At 46.3% G+C, this 17,400-nt stretch overlaps 1 protein-coding gene across 3 annotated transcripts; it reads right to left on the reverse strand.

The window, feature by feature from the left end:
- Window positions 1-7,541: 7,541 nt before the first annotated feature.
- Window positions 7,542-17,102, reverse strand: LOC135533352 (B-cell receptor CD22-like). 3 transcript variants are annotated; one of them, XM_064960705.1, is made up of 6 exons: window positions 16,352-17,102; window positions 15,918-16,223; window positions 15,522-15,782; window positions 8,592-8,685; window positions 8,425-8,485; window positions 7,542-8,264 (listed from the first exon to the last, which is right to left on the reverse strand). In XM_064960705.1, exons 1-6 carry the CDS (start codon window positions 16,854-16,856, stop codon window positions 8,145-8,147), a joined length of 1,347 nt encoding a protein of 448 aa, XP_064816777.1. In that variant the 5' UTR covers window positions 16,857-17,102; the 3' UTR covers window positions 7,542-8,144. The 3 variants fall into 3 exon arrangements, with proteins under 3 accessions (XP_064816777.1, XP_064816776.1, XP_064816778.1); XM_064960704.1 differs by having other exon boundaries at window positions 8,416-8,485; XM_064960706.1 differs by having other exon boundaries at window positions 8,179-8,264; window positions 8,385-8,485.
- Between the last annotated feature and the right edge of the window lie 298 nt (window positions 17,103-17,400).

A 17,400-nucleotide genomic window follows, 5' to 3' on the forward strand; every position in this document is an offset into this window, starting at 1 on the left:
CGAGGTTAGCTAGCCAGCTATTTGTCGTCCTTAATGTAGGAGATGCTGCTAGCTAGCTAGCCAACAGCTAGCCAACCTCTACCGAATAGAACTTCAACTAACTTCCGCTTCGCTTCGCTTCACAGGTAGTATCACATTTTCATTTCACTTCATTACAGTACAACGGTTTGATTTGTTTGATCGTAGCTAGCTAGCTACATAGCCGTCTTTGTATCTAAGACAATTGTGTAGTCTAGAGCGATTTTCTAGGTTAGCTAGCCAGCTATTGTCGTTCTTTTAACGTAACGTAACGCAATCAACACTGCTAGCTAGCCAGCTAGCCCCCGAATAGCAGCACTGTAGAAACTATTACAGTACAACGGTTTGATTTGTTTGATCGTAGCTAGCTAGCTACATAGCCGTCTTTGTATCTAAGACAATTGTGAAGTCTAGAGCGATTTTCTAGGTTAGCTAGCCAACTACTGTCGTTCTTTTAACGTAACGTAACGCAATCAACACTGCTAGCTAGCCAGCTAGCCCCCGAATAGCAGCACTGTAGAAACTATTACACTCGACGGAACGACTTGATTAGTGTAGTGTCAACATCGCAGCCACTGCCAGCTAGCCTACTCCAGCAGTACTGTATCATTTTAATCATTTTAGTCAACAAGATTCTTGCTACGTAAGCTTAACTTTCTGAACATTCGAGACGTGTAGTCCACTTGTCATTCCAATCTCCTTTGCATTAGCGTAGCCTCTTCTGTAGCCTGTCAACTATGTGTCTATCTATCCCTGTTCTCTCCTCTCTGCACAGACCATACAAACGCTCCACACCACGTGGCCGCGGCCACCCTAATCTGGTGGTCCCAGCGCGCACGACCCACGTGGAGTTCCAGGTCTCCGGTAGCCTCTGGAACTGCCGATCTGCGGCCAACAAGGCAGAGTTCATCTCAGCCTATGCCTCCCTCCAGTCCCTCGACTTCTTGGCACTGACGGAAACATGGATCACCACAGATAACACTGCTACTCCTACTGCTCTCTCTTTGTCCGCCCACGTGTTCTCGCACACCCCGAGAGCTTCTGGTCAGCGGGGTGGTGGCACCGGGATCCTCATCTCTCCCAAGTGGTCATTCTCTCTTTCTCCCCTTACCCATCTGTCTATCGCCTCCTTTGAATTCCATGCTGTCACAGTTACCAGCCCTTTCAAGCTTAACATCCTTATCATTTATCGCCCTCCAGGTTCCCTCGGAGAGTTCATCAATGAGCTTGATGCCTTGATAAGCTCCTTTCCTGAGGACGGCTCACCTCTCACAGTCCTGGGCGACTTTAACCTCCCCACGTCTACCTTTGACTCATTCCTCTCTGCCTCCTTCTTTCCACTCCTCTCCTCTTTTGACCTCACCCTCTCACCTTCCCCCCTACTCACAAGGCAGGCAATACGCTCGACCTCATCTTTACTAGATGCTGTTCTTCCACTAACCTCATTGCAACTCCCCTCCAAGTCTCCGACCACTACCTTGTATCCTTTTCCCTCTCGCTCTCATCCAACACTTCCCACACTGCCCCTACTCGGATGGTATCGCGCCGTCCCAACCTTCGCTCTCTCTCCCCGCTACTCTCTCCTCTTCCATCCTATCATCTCTTCCCTCTGCTCATACCTTCTCCAACCTATCTCCTGATTCTGCCTCCTCAACCCTCCTCTCTTCCCTTTCTGCATCCTTTGACTCTCTATGTCCCCTATCCTCCAGGCCGGCTCGGTCCTCCCCTCCCGCTCCGTGGCTCGACGACTCATTGCGAGCTCACAGAACAGAGCTCCGGGCAGCCGAGCGGAAATGGAGGAAAACTCGCCTCCCAGCGGACCTGGCATCCTTTCACTCCCTCCTCTCTACATTTTTCTCCTCTGTCTCTGCTGCTAAAGCCACTTTCTACCACTCTAAATTACAAACATCTGCCTCTAACCCTAGGAAGCTCTTTGCCACCTTCTCCTCCCTCCTGAATCCTCCTCCCCCTCCCCCCCCTCCTCCCTCTCTGCAGATGACTTCGTCAACCATTTTGAAAAGAAGGTCGATGACATCCGATCCTCGTTTGCTAAGTCAAACGACACCGCTGGTTCTGCTCACACTGCCCTACCCTGTGCTCTGACCTCTTTCTCCCCTCTCTCTCCAGATGAAATCTCGCTTCTTGTGACGGCCGGCTGCCCAACAACCTGCCCGCTTGACCCTATCCCCTCCTCTCTTCTCCAGACCATTTCCGGAGACCTTCTCCCTTACCTCACCTCGCTCATCAACTCATCCCTGACCGCTGGCTACGTCACTTCCGTCTTCAAGAGAGCGAGAGTTGCACCCCTTCTGAAAAAACCTACACTCGATCCCTCCGATGTCAACAACTACAGACCAGTATCCCTTCTTTCTTTTCTCTCCAAAACTCTTGAACGTGCCGTCCTTGGCCAGCTCTCCCGCTATCTCTCTCAGAATGACCTTCTTGATCCAAATCAGTCAGGTTTCAAGACTAGTCATTCAACTGAGACTGCTCTTCTCTGTATCACGGAGGCGCTCCGCACTGCTAAAGCTAACTCTCTCTCCTCTGCTCTCATCCTTCTAGACCTATCGGCTGCCTTCGATACTGTGAACCATCAGATCCTCCTCTCCACCCTCTCCGAGTTGGGCATCTCCGGCGCGGCCCACGCTTGGATTGCGTCCTACCTGACAAGTCGCTCCTACCAGGTGGCGTGGCGAGAATCTGTCTCCTCACCACGCGCTCTCACCACTGGTGTCCCCCAGGGCTCTGTTCTAGGCCCTCTCCTATTCTCGCTATACACCAAGTCACTTGGCTCTGTCATAACCTCACATGGTCTCTCCTATCATTGCTATGCAGACGACACACAATTAATCTTCTCCTTTCCCCCTTCTGATGACCAGGTGGCGAATCGCCTCTCTGCATGTCTGGCAGACATATCAGTGTGGATGACGGATCACCACCTCAAGCTGAACCTCGGCAAGACGGAGCTGCTCTTCCTCCCGGGGAAGGACTGCCCGTTCCATGATCTCGCCATCACGGTTGACAACTCCATTGTGTCCTCCTCCCAGAGCGCTAAGAACCTTGGCGTGATCCTGGACAACACCCTGTCGTTCTCAACCAACATCATGGCGGTGGCCCGTTCCTGTAGGTTCATGCTCTACAACATCCGCAGAGTACGACCCTGCCTCACACAGGAAGCGGCGCAGGTCCTAATCCAGGCACTTGTCATCTCCCGTCTGGATTACTGCAACTCGCTGTTGGCTGGGCTCCCTGCCTGTGCCATTAAACCCCTACAACTCATCCAGAACGCCGCAGCCCGTCTGGTGTTCAACCTTCCCAAGTTCTCTCACGTCACCCCGCTCCTCCGCTCTCTCCACTGGCTTCCAGTTGAAGCTCGCATTGTTGCTGTTTTATAGCACCTCATGCTTGTGTTCACATTTTGCCATGAGGCTGATATAAAAGGTTGCAGTTTTAACTCTACAATCAGTTCTACACATTTTGCTATCATATGCTATCTGGGGCCGTTCAGTAATCCCTGCTGCTGACCTGCTTCCAAAATCGCTTCTTATTGAAGTGCCGTGAAAAGAATGTCGCGGGTGACACAGGAGGGAGCCAGCCACCTGCAGGTCCTGGACAGCAAGGAGGACATGGGTGCCCTCTTCGGTGGTCAAGTCTCGATGGGATTAAGCTTTTGTCAAAATGATGTGAAAAGTATAATTATTACAGCATTTTAGCTAATCCTAACCCTTTTTCGTACTTTAATTTAATTTTCAAAACCTGCTATGTTAATTCGCCTAACTTGCTGCAAAAATTCTCCCAAACTTGCTAGAAAACTAAAATTTGACAAAAGCTGTATCCCTTCTAGACAAAACCCTCAACCTTCCCGAAGGCCTTCTGGGAGAAGGAGACCCAGGAACTGAGGGCGTACTTTACCCAGCAGGTGGGAGCCGACCTCCCCCAACAGGTGGTCTCCCAGGCTTCAATGGGAATGTGTGTGTGATGTTTTTTTCTAAACGAGATAAATCATAATCGTTGAATAGAACAAGTGTAGACCTTACCGTGAAATGATTACTTACAAGCCCTTAACCAACAGTGCAACTCAAGAAAGAGTTAAGAAAATGTTTACTAAATGAACTAAGGTAAAACATTATAAAAAGAAACACATAAAATGTGCAATAACAAGGCTATATTCATGGAGTACCGGTACAGAGTCAATGTGGGGGTACAGGTTAGTCGAGGTAATTTCTACATGGAGGTAGGTGTGAAGTGACCATGCATAGATAATAAACAGCGAGAAGCAGCAGTGTACAAAACAAATGAAGGTGGGGGATAACTGTAAATAGTCACACAATTTTGGGGATTTCCTCTGACACCGCCTAGTATATAGGTCCTGGATGGCAGGAAGCTTGACCCCAGTGATGTACTGGGCCGTACTACACTCTGTAGCGCCTTACGGTCAGATGCCGAGCAGTTGCCATACCAGTCGGTGATGCAACCGGTCAAGATGCTCTCGATGGTGCAGATGTAGAACCTTTTGAGGATCTTGGGACCCATGCCAAATCATAGGGTTGTCACATCATTTTTTCAACATGAAAAACAGACTTGGTATGAAACAGAGTAAGTGTAATTGTATCTGACTGATTCTCACACACACCACTCAACTTGTCCTACACCAACTTCCTCTTTTTCTTGCTTGACTTCCTCTTTAAAGTATATTTGCCAAGAAAACCCTGGTGGGCTGGATGACACATTTTCACACCACTTCTATACAGATTTGACTTTTTCATGTCAGGCTAGAAGAATTTATGCAGCAGGTTAGGAGAATTACGGCTATGGGTAACGGTTAGTGAAAATGCTCTGCTAACCAGGGTCGGACGACCCCACACCCCCCTCTTACTTACTGCATTTCAACCCATTTTGCCATTGTGCGGAGGGAATTTCAACCCATTTTGCCATGGTGGTGCGGAGAAACATATTTACAGTTTTATAATGCTATTCGACATGTTGTCATGAAGCTGACAGAAAATGTAGTTGATTTCAAGCTAATTTTCCTGCTATTCAACATATTTTGCTATCATATACTATCAGGGGCCGTTGTTTAGTCCAGCCCTGCTCCTAACCTGCTACCAAAATAACTTCTTATTGCAGTGGCGTGAAAAGAATGTCCCGAGTGCCACAGGAGGGAGACCGCGATCTACAGGTACTGGGAGGCAAGTTGGACATGGGCTTCCTGTCACGACTTCTTCCGAAGTCGGTTCCTCTCCTTGTTCGGGCGGTGTTCGGCGATCGACGTCACCGGTCTTCTAGGCATCGCCGATCCGTTATTCATTTTCCATTTGTTTTGTCCTGTTTTCCAACACACCTGGTTTTCATTCCCTCATTACATGTTGTGTATTTAACCCTTTGTTCCCCCCATGTCTTTGTGTGGTATTGTTTGTTATAAGTGCTTATGCACATGTTGACTGGTGCGCGTCGGGTTTTGTACCCATGTTGATGATTTCTTGATGCCATTGGTTTTGGAGCTAAACAGCTCCGGCTATTACCTAGTTCTGCTCTCCTGCGTCTGACTGCCACCAGTTACACACCCCTTACACTCCCTCTATGACGGTCAAGTCGAGATGGGATAAAGCTTTTGACGTCAAATTGACTAACCTGCAGCCTAATTCTCCGAAACTTGCGAAAAAACTACATTTGGACAAATCACTCTTCGACCTTCCCAAGGTCTTCTGGGAGAAGGAGACCCAGGATCTGAGGGCGTACTTTACCCAGCAGGTGGTAGCCGACCTCCGCCAACAGGTGGAGGGAGAGCTGAAGGATCTGGAGGCTCTGGAGGACAGGGTCAGGAATTGAGAGGTGGAGGGACCAGATGGTTCAGAGAGAGAAGAGAGAAAGTATTGACTATTGGACATTATACTACGCTGATGCTGCTATATGGTGGGAATGGGGATATGGGGGGACTGACAAAAAAGGGACTAACAAGCTCTTTTCAGTTATGTGGAAACTGCTTTGCCTATATGTGGATAAAATGTATGAAATTACAATTAAATGACGTGTCTGCATGTCGATCAGGCTTCCACTCACTATCAATGGATACATGAGTAGTAGGTATTAGGTGATAGAGCAGAATCAGTGTTCAGCTGTGCCTGCATGCAGATCAGCCTACCATTCACTATCTATTGATATATGAGTAGGTATTAGGTGATAAAACAGAACCAATCTTACTGCTTTTTCCATGGCATAGACTGACCAGGTGAATCCAGGTGCATTCTATGATCCCTTATTGTTGTCACTTGTTAAATCCACTTCTATCATTGTAGATGAAGGGGGGGGCAGTTTAAAGAAGGATTTTTAAGCCTCGGAACAATTGAGACATGGATTGTGCCATTTAGAGGGTGTTTGGGCAAGACAAAAATGTATGTGCCTTTGAACAAGTTGTGCTAGTAGTAGGTGGCAGACACACTGGTTTCAAGAACTGCAACACTGCTGTTTTTTTTCTCACTCTAAACAGTTTCCGGTGTGTATCAAGAATTGTCCACCACCCAAAGGAAATCCATCCAACTTGACATAACTGTAGGAAGCATTGGAGTCAACATGGGCCAGCATCCCTGTGGAACGCTTCGACACCTTGTAGAGTCCATGCCTCGATGAACTGAGGCTGTTCTGAAGACAAAAGGGGTTTCAACAAAGAAATAGGAAGATGTTCCTAATGTTTGGTATCCTCAGTGTCTTCAGAAAGGACCCCTTGACTTATTCCACAATGTTGCTGATCCATTCTCAGTTTTCTCCAATCACAGCCATTAAACTATGTAACTGTTTTAAAGTCACCATTGACCTTATGGTGAAATCAGTGGAGGCTGCTGAGAGGAAGACAACTCATAATGTCTGGAACGGAGCAAATGGAATGGAATCAAACACATGGAAAACATGTTGGATGTATTTGGTACCATTCCACCTGTTCTGCTCCAGCCATTACCACATGTACGTTCTCCCCAATTAAGGTGCCACCAACCTCCTGTGGGTGAAATCCCTGTGCAGTGTTTTTCCTCTCCGGCGACTGAGTTAGGAAGGATGCCTGTATCTTTGTAGTGATTGGGTGTATTGATAAACCATCCAAAGTGTAATTAATAAACTCACTACGCTCAAAGGAATATTCAATGTCAGATTTATTAGAAACAGGTGCCCTTCATTGTGAGGCAATAGAAAAGCTGGTTATATCTGTTTGAAAGTTGCTGCTTGACTGAGGGACCTTACAGAAAATTGTATGTGTGGGGTACAGAGACGAGATAGTCATTTAAAAATCATGTTAAAAACTAGTATTGCACACAAAGTGAATACATGCAACTCATGTGACAAGTTAAGGAAATCTTTACTCCTGAACTTATTCAGGCTTGCCATAGAAAGGGTGTTGAATACATATTGACTTTCAGCTTTTCATTTTTATGTCTAAAAACAAAATTCCACATTGTGTGTAGAACAGTGACACAAAATCTCAATTTAATCCATTTTAATGAGATGTGAAATGTTGGACCAATAAGACCAAAAGATTTCATGGAAATTGAATGTAAAGGTTTATTGCAGGGCAATTAATAAACAACCTTAATAAATTCAGTCTCATTTGTTTCTTCAATTTAACACTCAACATAAAAGCTGATGCGATAACTTCTAAATAGATGAAAGTAGATAATATTGTTATTCTGGTAACTGCACAAAAGATGAAGATAAACAGTGACTAGTAGATGTTAACACCATTCTGCCATCATGTAGACTTCCTGCACCAACTTCCTGTCTTGTATCAGACCACTGTCTCACCAACTAACTGTCTGCTCTGCTCAGTCATCATTGACTTTATATGGTCTTAAACTGCCTTCAGTGAGCTAGTTGAACTCAGCAGTTCCTCTTTACTGGAACTCATTAAACAGATGCTCTGTGAACTCAACACTCAAAATAAATGGTCAAAAATAAAGAGTAGACTGCATCATCGTATCACCATCATTGTTACAGTTAAACACTTTCTCCCCAGCAAATTTTACAAATATGCAGATAATCAAAGAGTACACAATTATAACGGTAACAAAATTATCAATCTCAAACTAATACACAATGACAATACTGTACATAAAAACACTTAATACACATTGGAAAAATAATTAACATGCACCTCTTTGATTGACTTGTGCTTGAAGCCCATCTAGGTTGTTAAGTGGTGGTTCCTGGTTCCCTCTACTGACCGTGGCCTGGTTAGAGCACACTGTCCCAACCGGGGAGTTCTGTGGAGAGAACACAGAGAAAGGAACAGTTGTCAGGACTGACACTTCAGAAGAATAATGACTTCATAGTTACAGTTGGTTACACAACACAGTATTCATTCAATTCTTCCTGAAACACACATTCTAGATGGGTTTGAAAGGTTTATTCTACCATTCCCACCAGTCCCTGTGAACGGTCTGTCATGTCAAACCCACGGGGGAGTCTAGATGTTCTCCTCCTCCTAGAAGACAAGAATAAAGGGATTTGACATCATTTAGGTTTTCATATACAAAAGCACAAACAGCATGATAAATATGTTAAAATTGAGGCTGGGAATATATTTTTACCATGAAAAGAATACGATCAGGCTGAAGAGGAAAATCAACCCCAAGGTTTTTCCTACAATCTCAAAAACCTTTGGGTTAACAGGCTCTTCTTGCCCTGTAAATAAAACACACATTATAGCCATCTGTTCCAAAAAGAGGAAACATTTTGCACACTGTCTAATATTACAAATTACACATATACTGTAGATGTACAGATGTAAGATCTTAATTTATCCAGTATTGTTGCAGTGAAATAATCCTGCAGAAAAAGGACTTGAACGTTTCCTCCGTATTGTTGATCCATTGGTGGTGAGTCTATTAGCTGGACAAAATAAGGCTGCATGATAAGTGCAATACTATTAATATAACCACATTTCAGTGCAGGATTTTGGTGAATATATGCAAATCACAAAGCTTATCTGTGTTTCCCACAATGCAATAAACTTCTCAGCAACAAAAAAGTGATCAAATTAAGATCCTACAGCAGTATCATCCCTAGATACATACAGCAGCTGTCATGTTCTGACCATAGTTCTTGTGTGTTTTCCTTGTTTTAGTGTTGGTCAGGACGTGAGCTGGGTGGGCATTCTATGTTGTGTGTCTAGTTTGTCTATTTCTATGTTTGGCTTGATATGGTTCTCAATCAGAGGCAGGTGTTAGTCATTCCCTCTGATTGGGAACCATATTTAGGTAGCCTGTTCTGTGTTGGGATTTGTGGGTGATTGTTCCTGTCTCTGTGCTTGTTGCAACAGTATAGGCTCAGTCACTTTGGATTTTCTTTTTTCCTTGTTTTGGAAGAGAAGAAAACGAGCGCCATTCTCCTTGCGGAGATGGTGCAAAATACATCAACTCGGTCAGTCCCTGGGATTGGGCTGGCCAACACGATTCGTTTTGCTTGGAAGGAAAAGGAGTTGGAGCCTTTAGGACGGGAAACTTTTGGAAGGATAATATTGATGGGGATTCTAAAGCTGACGGTGAAGGACGTGTTTTGTTTCCAAGGCAACTCGTTGGAGGGAGCATACGACGTGGCACTATATACAGAGGAGAAACACGATGATATCCTGAGAAGGGCAAGAGCAGTGGGAGGTGAGAGGCCGATGAGCCACTATGAAATAACAAGCCTGGCGAAGAACAACTTTAGGGTTGTAACTGTCAACATTTACAACCCATACGTTAAAGACGAAGAGGTGAGGGCCTTTCTGGGGAGATACATGGATAACGTCTACTCAGCTAGGCACCTCAAAGACTCCCTTGGGTTTTGGAATGGGAGGAGAGGCTTCCAGGCCCTCCTCAGGGAGGACCCAAAGGGACATGGTGGCTACCTCCATCCTCCTGCTATGTTCTCCCTAGGGGCTGACAGGGGGACGTTGTTTTATGCACGTCAGCCCCCATTTTGCAGGCGCTGTATGGCCTACGGACACATTTTCGCCTCGTGCAGCATGAGAAAATGCAGATTTTGTGGATCTGAGGATCACGAGGCGAGGGATTGTGACAAGCCTAAGGCGTGCCACGGGTGTGGCTCGTCAGCACACCTGTGGCAAGGGTGCCCGGCTCGTCAGAGGTCATATGCGTCTGCGGCTGGGGGGGGGAGCAGGAGCGGGGGATGGGGGAAGAAGAGGAGGGGAAGGAAGCACGCCTCATGACCAGAGTACAGGTCCAGAGGGGAAGGCCAACAAGGAAGGAGGAGAAGCAAGAAGCGGCGGATGGAAGAGAGAAGGAAACGGAAGGCACGGGAGTAGAAGAAACAGCAAAAGTGGCGGAAGAAGGCAACAGAGTGGAGGAGCATGAGTGAGAAGAAAGCGAGGGAGGAGTGTTGGAGAAGGAGACGGTGGAAGAGCAAGTGGACTGGGGGGAAAGTGCACTGGTGGAAGAGATGAGGGGTATGGTGGAGGAGCTGGCGGGGGGAGGGTGGTATCTCTCCACTACCGCCATCACCAAAGAAGAGAATGAAGAGGAGGGTGCGATTGGCCGACAGTGAGAGGGAGGGGATGGCCAAGAGAGTGATGGGGGTGGGAGAAACTTCTGGGTTGCTGCTGGTTTCCCCAGGCCCTCAACTTCTGTTGGGTGGGGACACACTTAACAAGACTCAGGACTGGGTAAAGAGGAGGTGGGGAGTTTTTTGTTTGGGGACTCAGCCTCCCCGATTTTTTTTCCAATCCAGCTGCAGCACTGGGGAGGGGGAGGATTGTGGGGGTAGACCCAGGGTGCAGGGCACCCCGGAGCCAAACACTATTCCTGCATCCTGGGTTGGTGAGATGGAGGAAGAGGGGGTGATGTCGGGAATACGGATGGTGTTCTCACCGGTAGATATGGAGCAGGGGAGCATCGGGTGAGTCTCCTGATTTAGTTTTTTTTCTGTCTGGGTTTAGAATTTGAGTGTATTACATGTTTTTATTTTTTTCATGGGGTCTAATTTTACTTTTGTTAGTTTAAATGTAAGGGGTTTAAGGGATTCTGTTAAGAGGAGGGCGGTTTTTAGTTATTTGGAGGGTGTGGGGTTTGATTTTTGTGTTTTACAGGAGGTTCACCTGAGGGATGGAGGGGATGTTAGTAGGTTTAAGAGGGAGTGAGACAAGGGGGAGTCGGTTTGGGGTATTGGGGGGTGCACTCATCGGGGTTAGGGATTTTTTGTGGGCACAGGGAGGTAAAAGTGGAGGATTCTTTTGTGGTGATGCAGGGGAGGGTTATAGGGGTGGATGTCACGATAAGGGATTGTAAATTTAGATTAGTGGTGGTGTATGGGCCACAGGTGGTGGCAGACAGGAGGGAGATGGTGGACTGTCTGACGCCCCTGTGTGTCACAAATATGAAATTAGTGATAGGAGGGATTTTAATACAGATTTAGGAATAGGGGGGATAGCAGTGCAGGCGCCATTGCCGGGCTAATGGATTGCCATGGTCTGGTAGATGGTGGTCTGCACACTACTCCGAAAATGGCCGGTCCAACATGGCGCAACTCCAGGGGGGTTGAGCGGAGGCTCGACTATATTTTTGTACCCAGGTCTTTGGGTAAGTTGTCTGGGCGGCTGTTGCCTGTTTTCTTTTCGGATCACGACGGGGTGCTCCTGCAGGTGGGGTCGCCAGTCTGCCTCTTTGGTAGGGGGTACTGGAAGTTAGATCGGGATGTGCTGGAGGAGCAGGCTTTTGTCGACGGGTTTTATGGTTTCTTTTGGAGGCTTGAAGGCCTCTGGTCCATGTGCGAGGGGGTGTTAGAGTTTTGGGAATTAGTTAAGGTGAGGATTAGGGCTTTTATAATAGGGTATTGCAAGAGGAAAAAAAGGGAGGAGAGGAGGGAGGTGGATCGTATCCAAAGGTTAATTGAACTCGAATACGAGGCAGGCAACCTCGGCGGGTCTTTTGACTGGGAGAGATCCTCAACCCTAAAGGCGCAGCTCAGGGAGTTGCAGGAGCGGAAGGCTCGAGCTTTCCTGGAGCGTGCGCACAGTGGCCTTCTAGAACATAATGACACTTGTTCTGCTATGTTCTTTAAGTCGGTTAGAGCCAGACAGAGTAGGAAGGTAATGCATGGCGTTAGGGAAGAAAATGGTAGTATAGTTAGAGAACCAGAGGATATGGTCAGGGTGACAACTGATCATTTCCAAGGTTTATTTAAGGAAAGGGAAATAGATGTAGAGCAGGGAAATGTGTTTTTAGAACACTTGTCCAGGCGGTTGCCGGAGGACATTAGAGAAGTGATGGAGGCCCAGATTTCACTAGAAGAGGTTGAGAGCACTCTTAGGAGGATGAGAAAAGGGAAGGTGCCTGGGATGGATGGGCTGCCTTGGCAGTGGAGTTTTATCTCAAGTTTTGTGGTCACTTTTATATAAGTATACTTGGACCAGTGGTCCTCAAAATCTTGAAGGCCATCCTTGAGACTTTTAGATGGGTTCCCTAGGGGGATCAATGGCTGTTGGTGTGCTGTCACTTTTATATAAGATTGCTGGGAAGTTTAACAGACCTTGGCAACTGGCGGCCAGGATTTTTGAGGCTCTGTTTTTCATTGTCTCATTATATGGCTGTGAATGCAACAGGAATGAGTCTACCCCTATCTATCGTTTGACCATGCTGTGTGTAGATTGAAAAAACACCTTGAGTATTGATTGATGTGATTTGCTATGGTTCAAAAGCTACTTGCAAAGGTTTTGCAAAGCAGACTGAAGTTTCCAGAACTGCAAAGATATTGTCTGTGAGTGCCCCAGAACAGGAGCTACAGTCAAAACCAAGATGAAACTGCAACCAGGAAATTAGCAGGATTTTTGAGGCTCTGTTTTTCATTGTCTCATTATATGGCTGTGAATGCAACAGGAATGAGTCTGCCCTATCTATCGTTTCCCCAAGGTATCTGCAGCATTGTGACGTATTTGTAGGCATATCATTGGAAGATTGACCATAAGAGACTACATTTGCCAGGTGTCCGCCCGGTGTCCTCCGTCGAAATTGGTGCGTCATTTTCAGCTGCTGGTTTTTTTCCATGGGATTCTTTCCACGAACGGCATATCAATGAAGAGATATGTGAAAAAACACCTTGAGTATTGATTCTAAACAACGTTTGCCATGTTTCGGTCGATATTATGGAGTTAATTTGGAAAAAGTTTGACGTTTTGGTGACTGAACAGCCCTAAATGTGATTCCATACACAAAGAATCTTTCAGGGAAAAACTCCATGAGGATCAGAGTTCTTCAAAGGTAAATGATTTTATTTGATTGGTTTTCTGGTTTTTGTGAAAATGGGGTAAATGACGCTAAATGCTACGCTAGCTATCAATGCTTACACAAAGATGGAACCTGAGATGACAAGTTAATCAGGGCATATTTACATTTCCATTTTCGCTTGAGGGTAATGAAGATAGAGGACTGCCTTTAATGGTAGCAGCGCTAGATCAGGCGAAAGCCTTTGATCGCGTGAATTGATCCTTTTTATTCAGAGTGTTAGGTCGATTAGGATTTGGGGAGAAGTTCATAGGATGGATTCGTACATTATATGTCGGAGCGGGGTGCCGAGTTAGTGTAAATAGTCACTTGGGTGACGTTTTTGACCTCTCGTCTGGGGTCAGGCAGGGGTGCCTACTCTCGGCTCTCCTCTTCGTTCTGTACATGGAGCCTCTGGGGGCTGCCATTAGGGCAGACACAGGGGTGGAACGTTTGCTGATCCCTGGAAGTGGTGGGCTGCGTGTTAAGATGACGCAGTACGCCGACGACACTTCCTTGCTGTTGTGCAAGGACTCGTGCCTGACAAGGTCCCTTGCCATCTTTGGGGATTTCACCCGCGCGTCGGGAGCAGTTCTGAACCATGCAAAGTCTTCCGTCAAGTTTTTCGGAAGATGGCGCGGTAGAACGGATGTGCCTGGGGGGTTATCTCTCTGTGAGGGGGCCCTGAGGATTCTCGGGGTCCATTTTGAGACCTCCGGCTCAGCGACACTAAACTGGAACATGCGTATCGCAGTGGTACAGAGGAAGCTAGCAATGTGGAAAGCTAGGTATTTGTCTTTTATGGGCAAAGTCCTGGTCCTAAAGGTGGATGTGTTGCCGTCTCTTTTGTATTTGGCATACATCTACCCATTGCCGGTTTGTCTGAGGAGGCCTCTAGTGAGGCTTGTGTTTCAGTTTATGTGGAGTGGCAGGTGCGAGTGGGTCGCCAGGGCACGCATGATATGTCCCATCGGGGAGGGAGGTAGGGGGTACCACATTTCCCCCTCAAGCTGGACAATTTTTGTTTCTTTCTTGTTAACGGAGCTTGCTCAGCCAGTGATACTCCTACCTCCTGCGGGTATTTTTCTCGTATCAGGCAAGAAGCATAATGGTGTGGTCTAACACGGGTCCTCGGGCGGAACAGCTGCCGTGGCACTTTGGTCATGCGGCCAAGTGGCTGCGTGCGCACCCTGAGGTTGAAGTTGCCCGAGTAGGTTTAGATCACAGGCACCTGTACGAGGAGGTCAGAAAGGCAGGGAGTCCAGCGCCTGTAGTGGGCATCTCGGAAGTGGTCTGGGAGGGAGTGCAGGCGCGGGGTCTGGACAACAGGCTCAGGGACCTGAATTGGTTGAGCCTCCATAAGTGCTTGCCGGTACGTTCCATCATGTACCGGTATAGTTTGGTGCAATCCCCCACCTGTCCAAGATCCTCTTGTGGCAGGGAGGAGACTGTGCGCCATGTCTTTTGGGACTGTGCCTTTGCCGGAGTAGTATGGGCTAGGGCACGGGTGTGTTGTTAGCTTTGGTAAGGGGGGATTTTGTATTGACGTGGGCCAGGTTAGAGAGAGGTGTAGGGAGAGCGAGAGGGATGGATAGGGACAGGATTCTGCTCTGGCTTCTCATGAGTCTCTTTAAACGGGGGCTGTGGGAAGCCAGGCAGAACATGGTGAAGACAGGGAGAGATTGGGGGGTGGAAGGGATAGTGAGGAGGGTGGAAGGAGATTTGAAGGGGAGGATGAAGAGGGAGGAGAGGAAGTGGGGGCAGCATGCTGCTCGGGAGAGGTGGAAGGGGGGTTTAGGGCTGGGTGTCATTTAGATTTGTAAGGGGATAGATTAGGGACAGGGAGATAGGGAAAGGTATTTTGTAGGGTGACGGGGATGGAAGATGCTCCCCTGAGGTTTTGTTTGGGGTTTTTGTTTTGTTAAAATTAAAATACCATTATTGGAGTATGTATGAAAATAATGAGTTGTAAAGAATGAATGGTATTGAAGGTAATAAATTATTTTTTATAAAAAAAAAAATAGGACTGTTTTTGGGGGTTTGCCACGTTTATTGGTTTCTAGTGTGTTCATGTTGAGTTTCTGTCATTAAATAACCAAGGACACTAACCACGCAGCACTTTGGTCCTCTCCTTCCCAGGAAGAAAGCCGTTATAGCAGGTGTGTAGAAGTACCTCTTCTACATCCATGCAGTTGAAGGGGTGTCCACATACTTTTGTATTGTATATCTAACCTACGATTGTGCCCTACGTGCCCATTTTACCTTTTATAGCCAGCTGCACTTCATTTGACTTCCCACAGCCGTGACTATTTCTTGCTTCACAGTAGTACAGTCCTCCAACAGTCACATTGAGGGTGTAACTCTGTCCAGATGCTACCTGTGTTGTTTTACCCTCACTGATCTTGAACCAGGTGAAGTTTGTCACAGGAGGGTTGGCTGTACTGCTGCAGGTCAGATTAACACAGCTGCCCACTGATACTGGATGAGCTGGACTGATGGAGGCCGAGGTGTCCTTAGGAGAGACTGGGGGAGAGGGGTTCATTTACAATGTATCTGGATATGGTATATTGAATAGTCTCATCAAAACCACTCTATTACAATCATCAGTGAAACATGATAGAATGATCTATTCTACTGGAACCGGTGACTAAATCTTACATGAAACATTAAGCATCATGTTATGTTCAGCTGTCTTGTTGCTTGTCCCTACTGGGTAGACTGCAGTACAAGTGATGTTTTTCTCATGATGAAGGTATGATGGAGTGAAGGTCACCGTGGAGAGAACTGATTTGGTTTGGTCTGGATACTCCTGCAGTTGGTTTTCAGTTGTGAACTGTGTTGGGAGAGTCCATGTGAGCTCAGGGGGGTGTTCGGGACAGGGAGCAACAGCTGAGCAGTTCAAGCTGACAGGGGTCCCTTCCTTTACCTCACCTGAGACAGTAAGGTTGGGACTGGAAGGCAAATCTGTAATACATTGTAGATAAATATATTTTACTCTAATAGTCAAAATGTCCACTTGTTCTTGTCTTATCTTTGACGCAAGGAATCTAAACTGGGAAAAATAGTTGGTAAACAGTTAAATTGTCTCTTACCACTGACAACTATATTAACAGACTTTTCAGTGTCTGTTGCACGGAATGGTTGTCTCTCAATCCTGAGGTTGTATTTATTAGTGTAACTGGTGGTTACATTGAAGAAGACTGTGGTGCAGTTCTTCTGGGACATGTTTCCAGTTATCTTCCCTTGATATCTGTTGACCATCTCAGTACTGTTAAATATCACTCTGTCCGGACGCTCACCAAAGTTTGAGTTTTCTTTAATCCACACTCCAGAGGTTAGTATTGTGCTGTTAAATGTATACTTATTTTGGTGAGGAATATCAAATGAACATGGGATTTGCACACAGGAGCCAGTCAGTACATCCAGTCTATCTGGCATTGTGGCGATCAAATGTCGTTCACCAAAACAGACCAGAACACCTGCAACATAAAGGCCAACATCAGGGAAGTTCTGATGTATTTTCAGTTCAGTCCAATGATGTGTACTAACCCTAGATGACTGACAGGGGCCTCTGTTTGGAGGCAACTGCACAGCCATCTTGTTACTCCTCCTCCAGTGTAAAACAGATGTTGGAAGAAATAGAAATGCATTTATTAATGTCTATATTAGATTTAGACAAGTATATTCTATTACAGACACCTTAATGCAGACTTTTAAATTATATTTTGTGACCTGCAACACTTCCTTCAGTAGAGAGACCCTACCATTTCTCCATCCAATGATTGCATCTTGAAACTCACTAAATTGGTATTATCCAATAGCTGCGTCATCTTTGAGTCAGAGTTTTTCCTTTTTTTTTCCTTTGCCCCCAACTATGTGAACCTGTATGTGGAACAATTTGAGGAACCACTTACAAAATACACACTTCTGTGTGTAATATGATCTTTTCAGTACAGTAACTCTCTCTGCAGCAAAAACATATGAACTCATTTCAATGTGCGTGATTCCTGATGTCACGACTCCAAGCCCTAAACTGGATCATGAACATATCTGGAACACAATGTTTGAATTCAGACGATTAAACTATGCTTTTCTATACATTGAGACAGATGGGAATACAGCTCATAGTATGAAACATCAT

Source organism: Oncorhynchus masou, unplaced genomic scaffold, assembly GCF_036934945.1.
Source record: "Oncorhynchus masou masou isolate Uvic2021 unplaced genomic scaffold, UVic_Omas_1.1 unplaced_scaffold_2333, whole genome shotgun sequence".
Classification (NCBI taxonomy): Eukaryota; Metazoa; Chordata; class Actinopteri; order Salmoniformes; family Salmonidae; genus Oncorhynchus; species Oncorhynchus masou.

Coding starts and splice junctions, on each gene's coding strand:
- LOC135533352 (XM_064960704.1), bottom strand. CDS start 16,856: ATGGCTGTGCAGTTGCCTCCAAACAGAGGCCCCTGTCAGTCATCTAGG. Junction 8,486..8,591: donor CTGATCGTATTCTTTTCATG/GTAAAAATATAT, acceptor CTTGTCTTCTAG/GAGGAGGAGAACATCTAGAC. Junction 8,265..8,415: donor CACAGGGACTGGTGGGAATG/GTAGAATAAACC, acceptor TTCTCTCCACAG/AACTCCCCGGTTGGGACAGT.